Source organism: Bufo bufo, chromosome 1 (assembly GCF_905171765.1).
Source record: "Bufo bufo chromosome 1, aBufBuf1.1, whole genome shotgun sequence".
Taxonomy (NCBI): Eukaryota; Metazoa; Chordata; class Amphibia; order Anura; family Bufonidae; genus Bufo; species Bufo bufo.
In genome coordinates, this window is record NC_053389.1 from 588,589,241 (window position 1) to 588,602,313 (window position 13,073).

General features: G+C 45.2%; 1 protein-coding gene across 1 annotated transcript in view; it reads right to left on the reverse strand.

Annotated features, from left to right (window-relative positions):
* Window positions 1-3,701, reverse strand: part of CHCHD3 (coiled-coil-helix-coiled-coil-helix domain containing 3) — a 153,052-nt gene extending 149,351 nt beyond the window's left edge. The window contains exon 1 of the mRNA XM_040413401.1: window positions 3,532-3,701. Within this exon, the coding sequence (XP_040269335.1) occupies window positions 3,532-3,690 (159 nt within the window). The 5' untranslated portion in view covers window positions 3,691-3,701. The remainder of the gene's footprint in view (window positions 1-3,531) is intronic.
* Between the last annotated feature and the right edge of the window lie 9,372 nt (window positions 3,702-13,073).

Here is a 13,073-nt window from a genome sequence, read left to right on the forward strand (position 1 = left end):
ATTTTTTATTTTTTTCTCACAAAGTCTCCCGTTCCGCTAACTTGGGACAAAAATTTCAATCTTTCATGGACTCAATATGCCCCTCACGGAATACCTGGGGGTGTCTTCTTTCCGAAATGGGGTCACATGTGGGGTATTTATACTGCCCTGGCATTCTAGGGGCCCTAAAGCGTGAGAAGAAGTCTGGAATATAAATGTCTAAAAAATTTTACGCATTTGGATTCCGTGAGGGGTATGGTGAGTTCATGTGAGATTTTATTTTTTGACACAAGTTAGTGGAATATGAGACTTTGTAAGAAAAAAAAAAAAAAAATTCCGCTAACTTGGGCCAAAAAAATATCTGAATGGAGCCTTACAGAGGGGTGATCAATGACAGGGGGGTTGATCAATGACAGGGGGGTTGATCAATGACAGGGGGGTGATCAATGACAGGGGGGTGATCAATGACAGGGGGGTGATCAGGGAGTCTATATGGGGTGATAACCACAGTCATTGATCACGCCCGTGTAAGGCTTCATTCAGACGTCCGGATGCGTTTTGCGGATCCGATCCATCTATCAGTGCATCCGTAAAAATCATGCGGACATCTGAATGGAGCTTTACAGGGGGGTAATCAATGACAGGGGGGTAATCAATGACAGGGGGGTGATCAGGGAGTCTATATGGGGTGATCACCACAGTCATTGATCACGCCCCTGTAAGGCTTCATTCAGACGTCCGGATGCGTTTTGCGGATCCGATCCATCTATCAGTGCATCCGTAAAAATCATGCGGACGTCTGAATGGAGCTTTACAGGGGGGTAATCAATGACAGGGGGGTGATCAGGGAGTCTATATGGGGTGATCACCACAGTCATTGATCACGCCCCTGTAAGGCTTCATTCAGACGTCCGGATGCGTTTTGCGGATCCGATCCATCTATCAGTGCATCCGTAAAAATCATGCGGACATCTGAATGGAGCTTTACAGGGGGGTAATCAATGACAGGGGGGTGATCACCACAGTCATTGATCATGCCCCTGTAAGGCTTCATTCAGACGACCGGATGCGTTTTGCGGATCCGATCCATGTATCAGTGCATCCGTAAAAATCATGCGGACATCTGAATGGAGCTTTACAGGGGGGTGATCAGGGAGTCTATATGGGGTGATCACCACAGTCATTGATCATGCCCCTGTAAGGCTTCATTCAGACGTCCGGATGCGTTTTGCGGATCCGATCCATCTATCAGTGGATCCGTAAAAATCATGCGGACGTCTGAATGGAGCTTTACAGGGGGGTAATCAATGACAGGGGGGTAATCAATGACAGGGGGGTGATCAGGGAGTCTATATGGGGTGATCACCACAGTCATTGATCACGCCCCTGTAAGGCTTCATTCAGACGTCCGGATGCGTTTTGCGGATCCGATCCATCTATCAGTGGATCCGTAAAAATCATGCGGACGTCTGAATGGAGCTTTACAGGGGGTTGATCAATGACAGGGGGGTAATCAATGACAGGGGGGTGATCAGGGAGTCTATATGGGGTGATCAGGGGTGATTAGGGGTGATCAGGGACTAATAAGGGGTTAATAAGTGACGGGGGGGGGGGTGTAGTGTAGTGTAGTGGTGCTTGGTGCTACTTTACTGAGCTACCTGTGTCCTCTGGTGGTCGATCCAAACAAAGGGGACCACCAGAGGACCAGGTAGCAGGTATATTAGACGCTGTTATAAAAACAGCGTCTAATATACCTGTTAGGGGTTAAAAAAAACACATCTCCAGCCTGCCAGCGAACGATCGCCGCTGGCAGGCTGGAGATCAACTCTCTTACCTTCCGTTCCTGTGAGCGCGCGCGCCTGTGTGCGCGCGTTCACAGGAAATCTCGCGTCTCGCGAGATGACGCGTATATGCGTGACTGTGCGCAGGGCTGCCACCTCCGGAACGCGATCCTGCGTTAGGCGGTCCGGAGGTGGTTAAGGTCCATTCACACGTCCGTTTTTTCTTTCCTGATCTGTTCCGTTTTTTCAGGAACAGATCTGGACCAGATCTGGACCCATTCATTTTCAATGGGTCCTGGAAAAAATCAGACATTGAGCTGTCCGTTTTTTTCCAGGACCCATTGAAAATGAATGGGTCCAGATCTGGTCCAGATCTGTTCCTGAAAAAACGGAACAGATCAGGAAAGAAAAAACGGACGTGTGAATAGACCCTTAGGGTCCATTCACACGTCCGTAGTGTGTTGTAGATCTGCAACACACCCGGCCGGCACCCCCTATAGAAATGCCTATTCTTGTCCGCAGCTGCAGACAAGAATAGGACATGCTTAGTGTTGAGCGAACTTCTGTTTTAAGTTCGGCGTCTAAAGTTCGGCTTCCGGTTAGCGGAGGATCCCGATATGGATTCCGTATTCCGTTATGGTCCGTGGTAGCGGAATCAATAATGGCCAATTATTGATTCCGCTACCACGGACCACAACGGAATACGGAATCCATATCGGGATTCTCCGCTAACCGGAAGCCGAACTTTAGATGCCGAACTTAAAACAGAAGTTTGCTCAACGCTAGACATGTTCTATCTTTTGCAGAGCTTCAGACCGGAAGTGCGGGGCCGCGCTCTGCAAATGCGAAAGCGGAGAGCACATCCGGGCCCATAGAGAATGAATGGGTCGGCACCCGTTCCGCAAAATTGTGGAACAGGTGCGGACCCTTTTGCGGACATGTGAATGGGGCCTAAATGGGGTTGTCTGGGCTTTTTCTATTGATGACTTATCCTCAGGATAGGTCATCAATATCAGATTTTGGGGTGGTCCAAACACCGATCAGCTGCGCAGTGCTGTCCCATAGACATACAGCAGAGAACAGAGAGAGAGAGAAGGGAGACAGCACATGCGCACCGTCTCCTCATACCGACTACCCCTTTAACACTGTCACTATGACATTTCTAATGCTGCCGGGTGTATATGAGCACGGCTCACATGACCACTGAGGCGGTCCACCCAGGACCAGCGGCACATGAGAAGGAGCAATTTGGGGGGGGAAGGGGGGTTAAAAAGGTAGGACAAGGGTGGAAAACCCCTTTAAGCACCATTAAAGGGGTTTTCCAGGAGCACAATCATAATCACAGTGTAACCTCAGAGCGATGGAGGCCATTTGGTGACTCAACCTTGAGAAAGGTCACCTTTGGGAAAGTCACCAGGCACTTCACTTCAGGGACAGCAGGAAGGATGCTCCATTAGAGTGTTTCCCAACCAATGTGCCTCCAGCTGTTGCAAAACTACAACTCCCAGCATGCCCGGACAGCCTTTCGCTGTGCAGGCATGCTGGGAGCTGTAGTTTTGCAACAGCTGGAGGCACACTGGGGATCACTACATTAGACACAGGTAGATAGAAGCAGCGGTTTATTCATGACAGCGATACATGCAGCTCGCCATGTTAATGCCCGGCAGGCACACTGGTGACACTGGCTCACAGGTAAATATGCCATGTCCTACTATCTACTCAGCCCCCTGCCATGTGGGACGCCCTTGTCACGTCCTCCGCCACCACTCACCCGGATCCCTTTCACCACCGTGATGTTATCGTTCTCGTCCGCCTCGAAGGAGACCCTCCTGGTGCTGCCGCTGCCTCCCATGTCACACAGTCCCGGGGACAGCAGCCAGGTCAAACCGTGCAGGCCGCAGCAAGGGGACACCAGCCGGCAGCGGCTCATCAACTACAACGCTGCCGATTGGTCACTGGCGGCCAAGCCACGCCCACAAGTGATGATACTGTCCGCTCATTGGTGGGAGGATGGCCGGACAACTCAGAAGCGGAAAGTTTTCAGGTTGAAAAGTGGATTGAGTGTCATTCCTCCTCAGTCTGCAGTGCTGCAGTGCTCCGGCTTCTCGTCCACGGAGGGGACTCATTATGTGCCCAGTGCAGCACTGGCCATCCTGCAGTGAGCTTCATAACCTGGTATAGAATAGTCCAGGTCCCCGAGCCTGTCACCCAATTATTGCAATATAACACATTTAGTATTACAAAACTCATGATCTTAGGTTCACATGGAGTATTTTCAGCAAGGGAAAAAAAAAACCTTATGCAGACTCCCCATCAGAGTTTTCTTTCCATGTGTTGATGTGTTTTGTAACACAGTTTTGGCGAGGATTTTCATTCCTGGCCATTTTCGGTGAAATTCTGGACCTGAATTTCGTGCAGAAACCGCATGAGGAATTTACAGAGCGCTTCTTTTTTCCACAGTGGGGTTTGTCTTTATGTTCCATATAACACAGTCTAATCAGTAAGCTGACTGAATGGAAATAAAATGTTAATGACAGCCCTGTGTGAGGGCTCATTTTTTGCAGGGCAAGCTGTACTTTTCAATAATACAATTGTGGAGTGTGTATGACTTTTGATCACTTTTTATTCAATTTTTGGTGGGAGGTGTAGCGATTTTTACATTTTTTTAAAAATTGTTTTACATTACGCCATATAAGATAACTATTTTTATATTTTAACAGTGTGGGCATTTTAGGAAGCAGCAATTACTATGGTGTTTGTTTTTTTCTTGGTTATTTTTATTTGGGGGAAAGGGGGTGATTTGAACTTTTATATATTGCTTAATATTTTTAAAAACTTTCTTTTTTCTTTTTACACTTTTTAAAAGTTGCCCTGGGGAATAGACTCCAATGCATTAGCTGTGGGTTTCTTTTGTGTAAAACTGCACCCATCCGGTGGCTATGGTGCCCTCTTCGCTTCCAAGCTGTCACCATGTAGGTGTTAATCAATAGTACAGTGTGTGTAACACTATTTCTGGCCATTATATCACTTGTATCTGGCAGCCAGACATAGTGGGTGGAGACTGGCTGCCATCCACTGCACAGGGAAAGTAAAGGAGAATCTGCTTCCTTAACTTCTCCTAGGCCCCTTTCACACAAGCGAGTATTCCACGCGGGGGCAATGCGTGATGTGAACGCATTGTGCCTGTGTCATGGATGAGATTTGCAGATAGCTGGAACTTATAAATAAACGAGCGACTGGCTTGATCCCAAACTAAGGAGCTATTAGGTGAGCCCTATAAAACTCTAAGAGCTCTCCCTGACTATTATGCACATACAAGGGTCTCGATAGTAAACGATTGCATGCCCACGTACCTAAGCCTGTGTGACACCTGAAAACCCTATACTAGTGAGGGGACATGACCACCGGCTCCCTGCACTTAATACGGAGGGAGTCAGGGTCACCTAGAATCAAGCCAGCAAGCAAACAATAAAGTAAAGGACTTATCTGAGCAAACAGCAGACGCAGGCTCCAGCAGTGAACACTTCATCCAGGAAGTAGTATAAAGCGCAAAGTGAGGCAGTATGGGAGGGAATAAAAAGGAAGACGATTATGTCTAAATAAGTGACACCTGGCAGAAGGAAAGGAGATGAGAAAGTGAAACCAAAACAAAGAACATCATACAAGAGGAAGAGAAGAACGTCTGCCAGACCTTCTCACAGAAGTGGCGGTGGCAGCCTGCATGGAATCCGGACCTATTCATTTCAATGGGTCTGTGTACATGAGCGATGTTTTTCACGCATCACTTTTACATTGAGTGAAAATCACAGCATGTTCTATATTCTGCTATTTTCACGCAATGCTGGCCCCATAGATGTTACGGTCCCTCAGGTTACTGGTGTCAGGAGATCAGGGAGACTGGCTGAGCGTGGAGGAATCTAACAGCCTCCTTGATCTCTCTTGATTCAGTGTTGATATGGTTAATGACCACTTCCTTTTTCTTAGCTGTTGCTCAGTGGTCATCACTTCTACCCTTTATAGTCTGACCCCACTCTTCTGACTATGCGGTAGATAGCTTCATTTGGGTTTGGCTGAGCTGGTGTGAGGTTGTCTCTGGTGTTCCTATTCGTCCATCTCTACAGAAGTTAAGTGTCGCATTTGTGTTTGTTAAATTCCCTGTTGTTATATCTGGGCCTGAGACAGAGACTTCCATTCGTCCATCTGGGGAGGAATGGGTTGTCTCTGGTCCTAACCTTATTCCAGGGCCTTATAGGGAAATCAGGGCCTAGGTTTCCTGCATAAGAATATTCCTACCTTCATGGTCTATTCATATTGATAGGTAGTTAGGGCCTGGATTAGGGTTGTCTAGGAGGTGACCTGTTTCTTCCCTAGTTTCCAGGCCCAGTTACTATTACCCTTCCCTCCTGTGTTCAGTGTGGATTCCCCCCCCCCCACCCCACACACACTGATCGTGACAATCGAAGTGAATGGGGCTGCATGAAAATCGCATCCCCAAGCAAGTGCGGATGCGATTTTCACAGATGGTTGCTAAGAGATGTTCGTATACATTCAGATTTTTATCACGTGCGTGCAAAGCGCAATAAATCACATTGCTCCCGCGAGATAAAAACTGAACTGAACGTGATCACAAACAAAACTGAATGTACTTGCTTGCGAAATCGCTCATTTTTCACTGAACGCATCCGCACCTAATCCGTTCACGCTCGTCTGCAAGGGGCCTTACTCAGCAGCATCCCTAGGATCATGGAGGATATTACAGAGAAGTACTCACCTGTATGGTTGTGAGTAAAGCACTTGTGCTGAGATGCAAACTTCCTATTTAGCTGCAGCATTCTTTTTGTGTGTGTGTGCGTCACTCTGCCTTTGCTCAGTCCTCCCCCTTACTCTCTTCATAGACAGGGTTTGATATGTGTAATACATACACATTAGACAAAAGTTGTTTGAAATAAATGATTTCAACCAACATGAACAAACATCAGGTATTAGAAAGCCAATGGACGATAATTTAATAAATAACCGGCCACCCACCATGGTCATCTGGTACAAAGTTGGCTGTGGGTAATATTTTAGGCTGATAGACGCCTGTGGTTAACTGTGTATGGGGCAAAATAATGTTTAATGTAGGGTTGTTGCAGGTATCGAAATTTTAATACCCAATCAATACTTTTGTCCCGGTATAGATACGATACCGGGATTTAAATTTTTTAGATACTGGGCTGCGCTGCTGCGCAGTCTAGTATCACAGAACATGAGCGCGCTGCTGTCAGCGCGCTCATGTTCGCTCAGCAGCACAGGGGAGAAGGAAGCAGTCTTTCCCTCCCCTTGTGCCGCTGCCACCAATGAGGAGAGAGGGGCGAAGGAGGGGCGGGCGCACTGCGCTACCAATGATAGGACGACCTTTTTTATCGGTTCAGACTTAGTTAAGTTAGCAGGACATGTAGAGCGGCGCCCAGGGATCTCCCTGCACCTACTATTATTCCTGGGCGCCGCTCCATTCGCCCGCTGTGCCCCCATTACTGTCTCCTGCTCCATATGCTAATTACTACTACGGAGTGCTTTTGTGGGGTTCCGTTCCGCAAAAAGATAGGACAAGTTCTATCTTTTTGTGGAACGGATAGATCGCAGACCCCATTCAAGTGAATGGGGTTGCGATCCGCTCGTGCATTATGGACAGTTAATGTGCAAAAGGCCTAACTGTAGACTTCAGTAATTAACTTCAGGATTTGATTTTTGAACTTAAAAATCATTTTAAATCTTGGTTCAGGAGTCTCCTCGCTGGAGCACATACATTTTAATGTTGTATGGAGACGGACCTCCGTACAGCATTAAAACGAAGTTTGGAGAAAAGCGATCTTGGATCTGAAGCTCGCGTCGCTCATCCCTAAACACCATAGAAACCGATCATCTTTTTTTCCATACAACATGCATTTTTTTCAAAACACCTATGTAAATCACATTGTAATCCACCTCCCCAGAACTTATCTTAGTAACTGACTTACTGTACTGAAATTGCCCCCACTTTATACAGCTGTCACATGACCCTTCCAGTGCAGTTTTGGGCTGACTAATGTGTAAAGCGTAGATTGTGAAGCATATGTAAATCTAGTTACTATTCCACAGATCCGGTTACACATAGCTAATGACAGGGAGACAGCAGAGGGCCCAGATGTAAGAATAGGATATGGTTTTGTTGATTTGCATCTGCTAATTTGAAGGCAAATACATTATGGTATGTCCAACCCTGAGCTTTAACTAATTGAAACTAGTTGTGATATCATAAGCACATTTATGATACCAGTGCAGATTACCTGACTGAAACCCATCTATGATGTCACAGCAACTCTTTTGGAAGAGAGTTTTTATGTAACAGTATGAAACCCATTTGTGATACCACAGATACTTACCTGACTGTGTAATAGAAATATTTGTAGTAGAAATTCGCTTGCATCAGACTTTGTGTAAGGAAAGGTAAATCTCTTCATCAAGACTCAGACAAAGGTGTTTTCATGTTGAGTTCTCCTGAGCACTGCCTTCCCTCCTGCCCAGTCTCTTTCACTTTTATTTAACAAAAGAAAAGGGGCCGGCCCGTCACCCGACCACTTCCTTCATGTACAGGAAGTGATGACATACAGGAAGTGATGATACAGGAAGATGAGAAACCACCATCATTTAAAATAACAGCCAGCTAACAAACACATGTATACAATAATCTCCCATTACCACTGGAGTGAACTTTATCCAGCCTTGCTCAGTGATCAATGCCAAATAAAGTTATTATGATCCTCATGCATGTTTATTTACAGGACAACGTCATTATCTCCAGCGGCTGATCAGGCACACTAGAGACAACAAACACACGTTCCTTTCATATATTGTTCTCTTAACAACTGTATCCACGCCAAGCCAATAAATCCGTCCCGTCACCCGACCACTTCCTTCATGTACAGGAAGTGATGACATACAAGAAGTGATGATACAGGAAGATGAGAAACCACCATCATTTAAAATAACATAGCCAGCTAACAAACACATGTATACAATAATCTCCCATTACCACTGGAGTGAACTTTATCCAGCCTTGCTCAGTGATCAATGCCAAATAAAGTTACTATGATCCTCATGCATGTATATTTACAGGACAGCGTCATTATCTCCAGCGGCTGATCAGGCACACTAGAGACAACAAACACACGTTCCTTTCATATATTGTTCTCTTAACAAATGTATCCACGCCAAGCCAATAAATCCGCGTCTTGCGCGGGGGCCCTAGCCGGCGTCCATACATTCACCAAGAAAACACTACTCCGTTGAACACATCAGTCTCCCCCGGCCCACAGCCCAGCGCATAGCACATGGACCATTCGCCGACGGAGACCTCTGCGCCCGGTAGCTGTGTCTCCACATACACAGGAAGATATCCTCTCCAATGGTTTACCCTGACACTGAGAGACATGATGACAATACACAATATATTAAAAACACATCATAATAAAATTTCCACAACAACTGAAACACTCATTTGATATCATAGTTGATCACCTGACTAAATCTAGTTGTGATGTCACAACATACTTGAGTGATAAACATTTGTAATGCCACAGAATGTTGCCTGTGATGATGTCACAGCTGTTGACCTTTTTTTAACACACTTGTGATGTCACAGAAGCTGACAGCAGTTGTGAATGTAACCCACTTGTGATGTCACAACAGCTTATGGAAATTGGAGATTTATGTCTATCTCCGTTTTACTTCCCTTCTATTCTATTTCTAGAAGTTGCCCTTGTTTCCCATATAACCCAATTATTCTGTGTATTATTACATTATTACACCTCTTCCAGTCCTTCATATACCTCAGGAGTAACATACAACCCTCGCAGATACTTATACAGTCCTGATCAAAAGTTAAAGACCACTTGAAAAATGGCAAAAAATCATATTTTACATTGTTGGATCTTAACCACTTAAGGACCAAAGGTTTATACCCCCCTAAAGACCAGGCCCTTTTTTACAAATCGGCACTCCACAACTTTAGCGGTTTATTGCTCTGTCATGCAACTTACCACCCAAATGAATTTTACCTCCTTTTCTTCTCACTAATAGAGCTTTCATTTGGTGGTATTTCATTGCTGCTGTCATTTTTACTTTTTTTGTTATTAATCGAAATTTTACGATTTTTCTGCAAAAAAATGACATTTTTCACTTTCAGTTGTAAAATTTTGCAAAAAAAACGACATCCATATATAAATTTTTCTCTAAATTTATTGTTCTACATGTCTTTGATAAAAAAAAAATGGTTTGGGTAAAAGTTATAGCGTTTACAAACTATGGTACAAAAATGTGAATTTCCGCTTTTTGAAGCAGCTCTGACTTTCTGAGCACCTGTCATGTTTCCTGAGGTTCTACAATGCCCAGACAGTAGAAAAACCCCACAAATGACCCCATTTCGGAAAGTAGACACCCTAAGGTATTCGCTGATGGGCATAGTGAGTTCATAGAACTTTTTATTTTTTGTCACAAGTTAGCGGAAAATTATGATTTTTTTTTTTTTTTCTTACAAAGTCTCATATTCCAGGAAAAATTATGATTTTTTTTTTTTTTTCTTACAAAGTCTCATATTGGGAAAAGTTGTCTTTTGCCAAGATATTTCTCTCACCCAGCATGGGTATATGTAAAAAGACACCCCAAAACACATTGCCCAACTTCTCCTGAGTACGGGGATACCAGATGTGTGACACTTTTTTGCAGCCTAGGTGGGCAAAGGGGCCCACATTCCAAAGAGCACCTTTCAGATTTCACCGGCCATTTTTTACAGATTTTGATTTCAAACCACTTCTCACGCATTCGGCCCCTAAAATGCCAGGGCAGTATAACTACCCCACAAGTGACCCCATTTTGGAAAGAAGACACCCCCAGGTATTTCGTGATGGGCATAGTGAGTTCATGGAAGTTTTTATTTTTTGTCACAAGTTAGTGGAATATGAGACTTTGTAAGAAAAAAAAAAAAATCATCATTTTCCGCTAACTTGTGACAAAAAATAAAAAATTCTAGGAACTTGCCATGCCCCTCACGGAATACCTTGGGATGTCTTCTTTCCAAAATGGGGTCACTTGTGGGGTAGTTATACTGCCCTGGCATTCTAGGGGCCCTAATTCTAGGGGCCAAAACACATTGCCCAACTTCTCCTGAGTACGGCGATACCAGATGTGTGACACTTTTTTGCAGCCTAGATGCGCAAAGGCGCCCACATTCCTTTTATGAGGGCATTTTTAGACATTTGGATCCCAGACTTCTTCTCACGCTTTAGGGCCCCTAAAATGCCAGGGCAGTATAAATACCCCACATGTGACCCAATTTTGGAAAGAAGACACCCCAAGGTATTCAATGAGGGGCATGGCGAGTTCATAGAAATTTTTATTTTTTGGCACAAGTTAGCGGAAATTGATTTTATTTATTTTTTTCTCACAAAGTCTCCCTTTTCCGCTAACTTGGGACAAAAATTTCAATCTTTCATGGACTCAATATGCCCCTCAGCGAATACCTTGGGGTGTCTTCTTTCCGAAATGGGGTCACATGTGGGGTATTTATACTGCCCTGGCATTCTAGGGGCCCTAAAGCGTGAGTCTGGAATATAAATGTCTAAAAAATTTTAGGCATTTGGATTCCGTGAGGGGTATGGTGAGTTCATGTGAGATTTTATTTTTTGATACAAGTTAGTGGAATATGAGACTTTGTAAGAAAAAAAAAAAAAATTTCCGCTAACTTGGGCCAAAAAAATGTCTGAATGGAGCCTTACAGGGGGGTGATCAATGACAGGGGGGTGATCAGGGAGTCTATATGGGGTGATCACCCCCCTGTCATTGATCACCCCCCTATAAGGCTCCATTCAGATGTCCGTATGTGTTTTGCGGATCCGATCCATGTATCCGTGGATCCGTAAAAAAACATACGGACATCTGAATGCAGCCTTACAGGGGGGTGATCAATGACAGGGGGGTGATCAATGACAGGGGGGTGATCAGGGAGTCTATATGGGGTGATCACCCCCGTCATTGATCACTCCCCTGTAAGGCTCTATTCAGACGTCCGTATGTGTTTTGCGGATCCGATCCATGTATCAGTGGATCTGTAAAAATCATGCGGACGTCTGAATGCAGCCTTACAGGGGGGTGATCAATGACAGGGGGGTGATCAGGGAGTCTATATGGGGTGATCAGGGGTGAATAAGGGGTTAATAAGTGACAGGGGGGGGTGTAGTGTAGTGTGGTGCTTGGTGCTACTTATTACTGAGCTACCTGTGTCCTCTGGTGGTCGATCCAAACAAAAGGGACCACCAGAGGACCAGGTAGCAGGTATATTAGACGCTGTTATCAAAATGATCGCCGCTGGCAGGCTGGAGATCCACTCGCTTACCTTCCGATCCTGTGAACGCGCGCGCCTGTGTGCGCGCGTTCACAGGAAATCTCGGCTCACGCGAGATGACGCCAATCGGCATTAGTGTAGCCTGGGAGAGCCGCCGCGATGACGCCTTTCGGCGTTAGGTGTGCGGCAAGTGGTTAACAAGGTTCCAAGTAGAGCTTCAACATGCAACAAGAAGAAATGAGAGTGAGACAAAACATTTTTTGAGCATTCAATTAATTGAAAATAACGATTAAACTGAAACAGGCTGTTTTTCAGCTGATCCAAATTTTAGGACCACATGCCTTTAAAAGACCAAATCTGTGCAAAGATGTGGATTCATATTCATTTTCTGTCAGGTAGTCACACGTTGTGATGGCAAAGGCAAAAAAAAGCAGGGTCTTTCACAGCGCGCCATCGCTGCTGAGGTGGGACGCAGTAAGACAGTAATTTGGAATTTCTTAAATGATCCTGAGGGTTATGGAACAAAAAAGTCAAGTGGAAGACCCAAAAAATTTCATCAGCACTGAGCCGGAGGATCCAATTGGCTGTCCGTCAAGACACTGAACGATCCTCGACCCAAATTAAAGCCCTTACTGGTGCTGACTGCAGCCCCATAACCATCAGACGGCATCTGAGACTGAAGGGCTATAAAAACATAAAACGTCTTCAAAGACCTCGTCTCCTTGAACGCCACAGAACTTCTCGTTTGGACTTTGCAAGAGAGCACCAAACATGGGACATTCAAAGGTGGAAGAAAGTTTTATTCTCTGATGAGAAAAAATTTAACCTTGATGGTCCTGATGGTTTCCAATGTTACTGGCATGACAAGCAGATCCCACCTGAGATGTTTTCTACGCGCCACAGTGGAGGGGGCGCCATAATGGTCTGGGGTGCTTTTTCCTTCAGTGGAACAA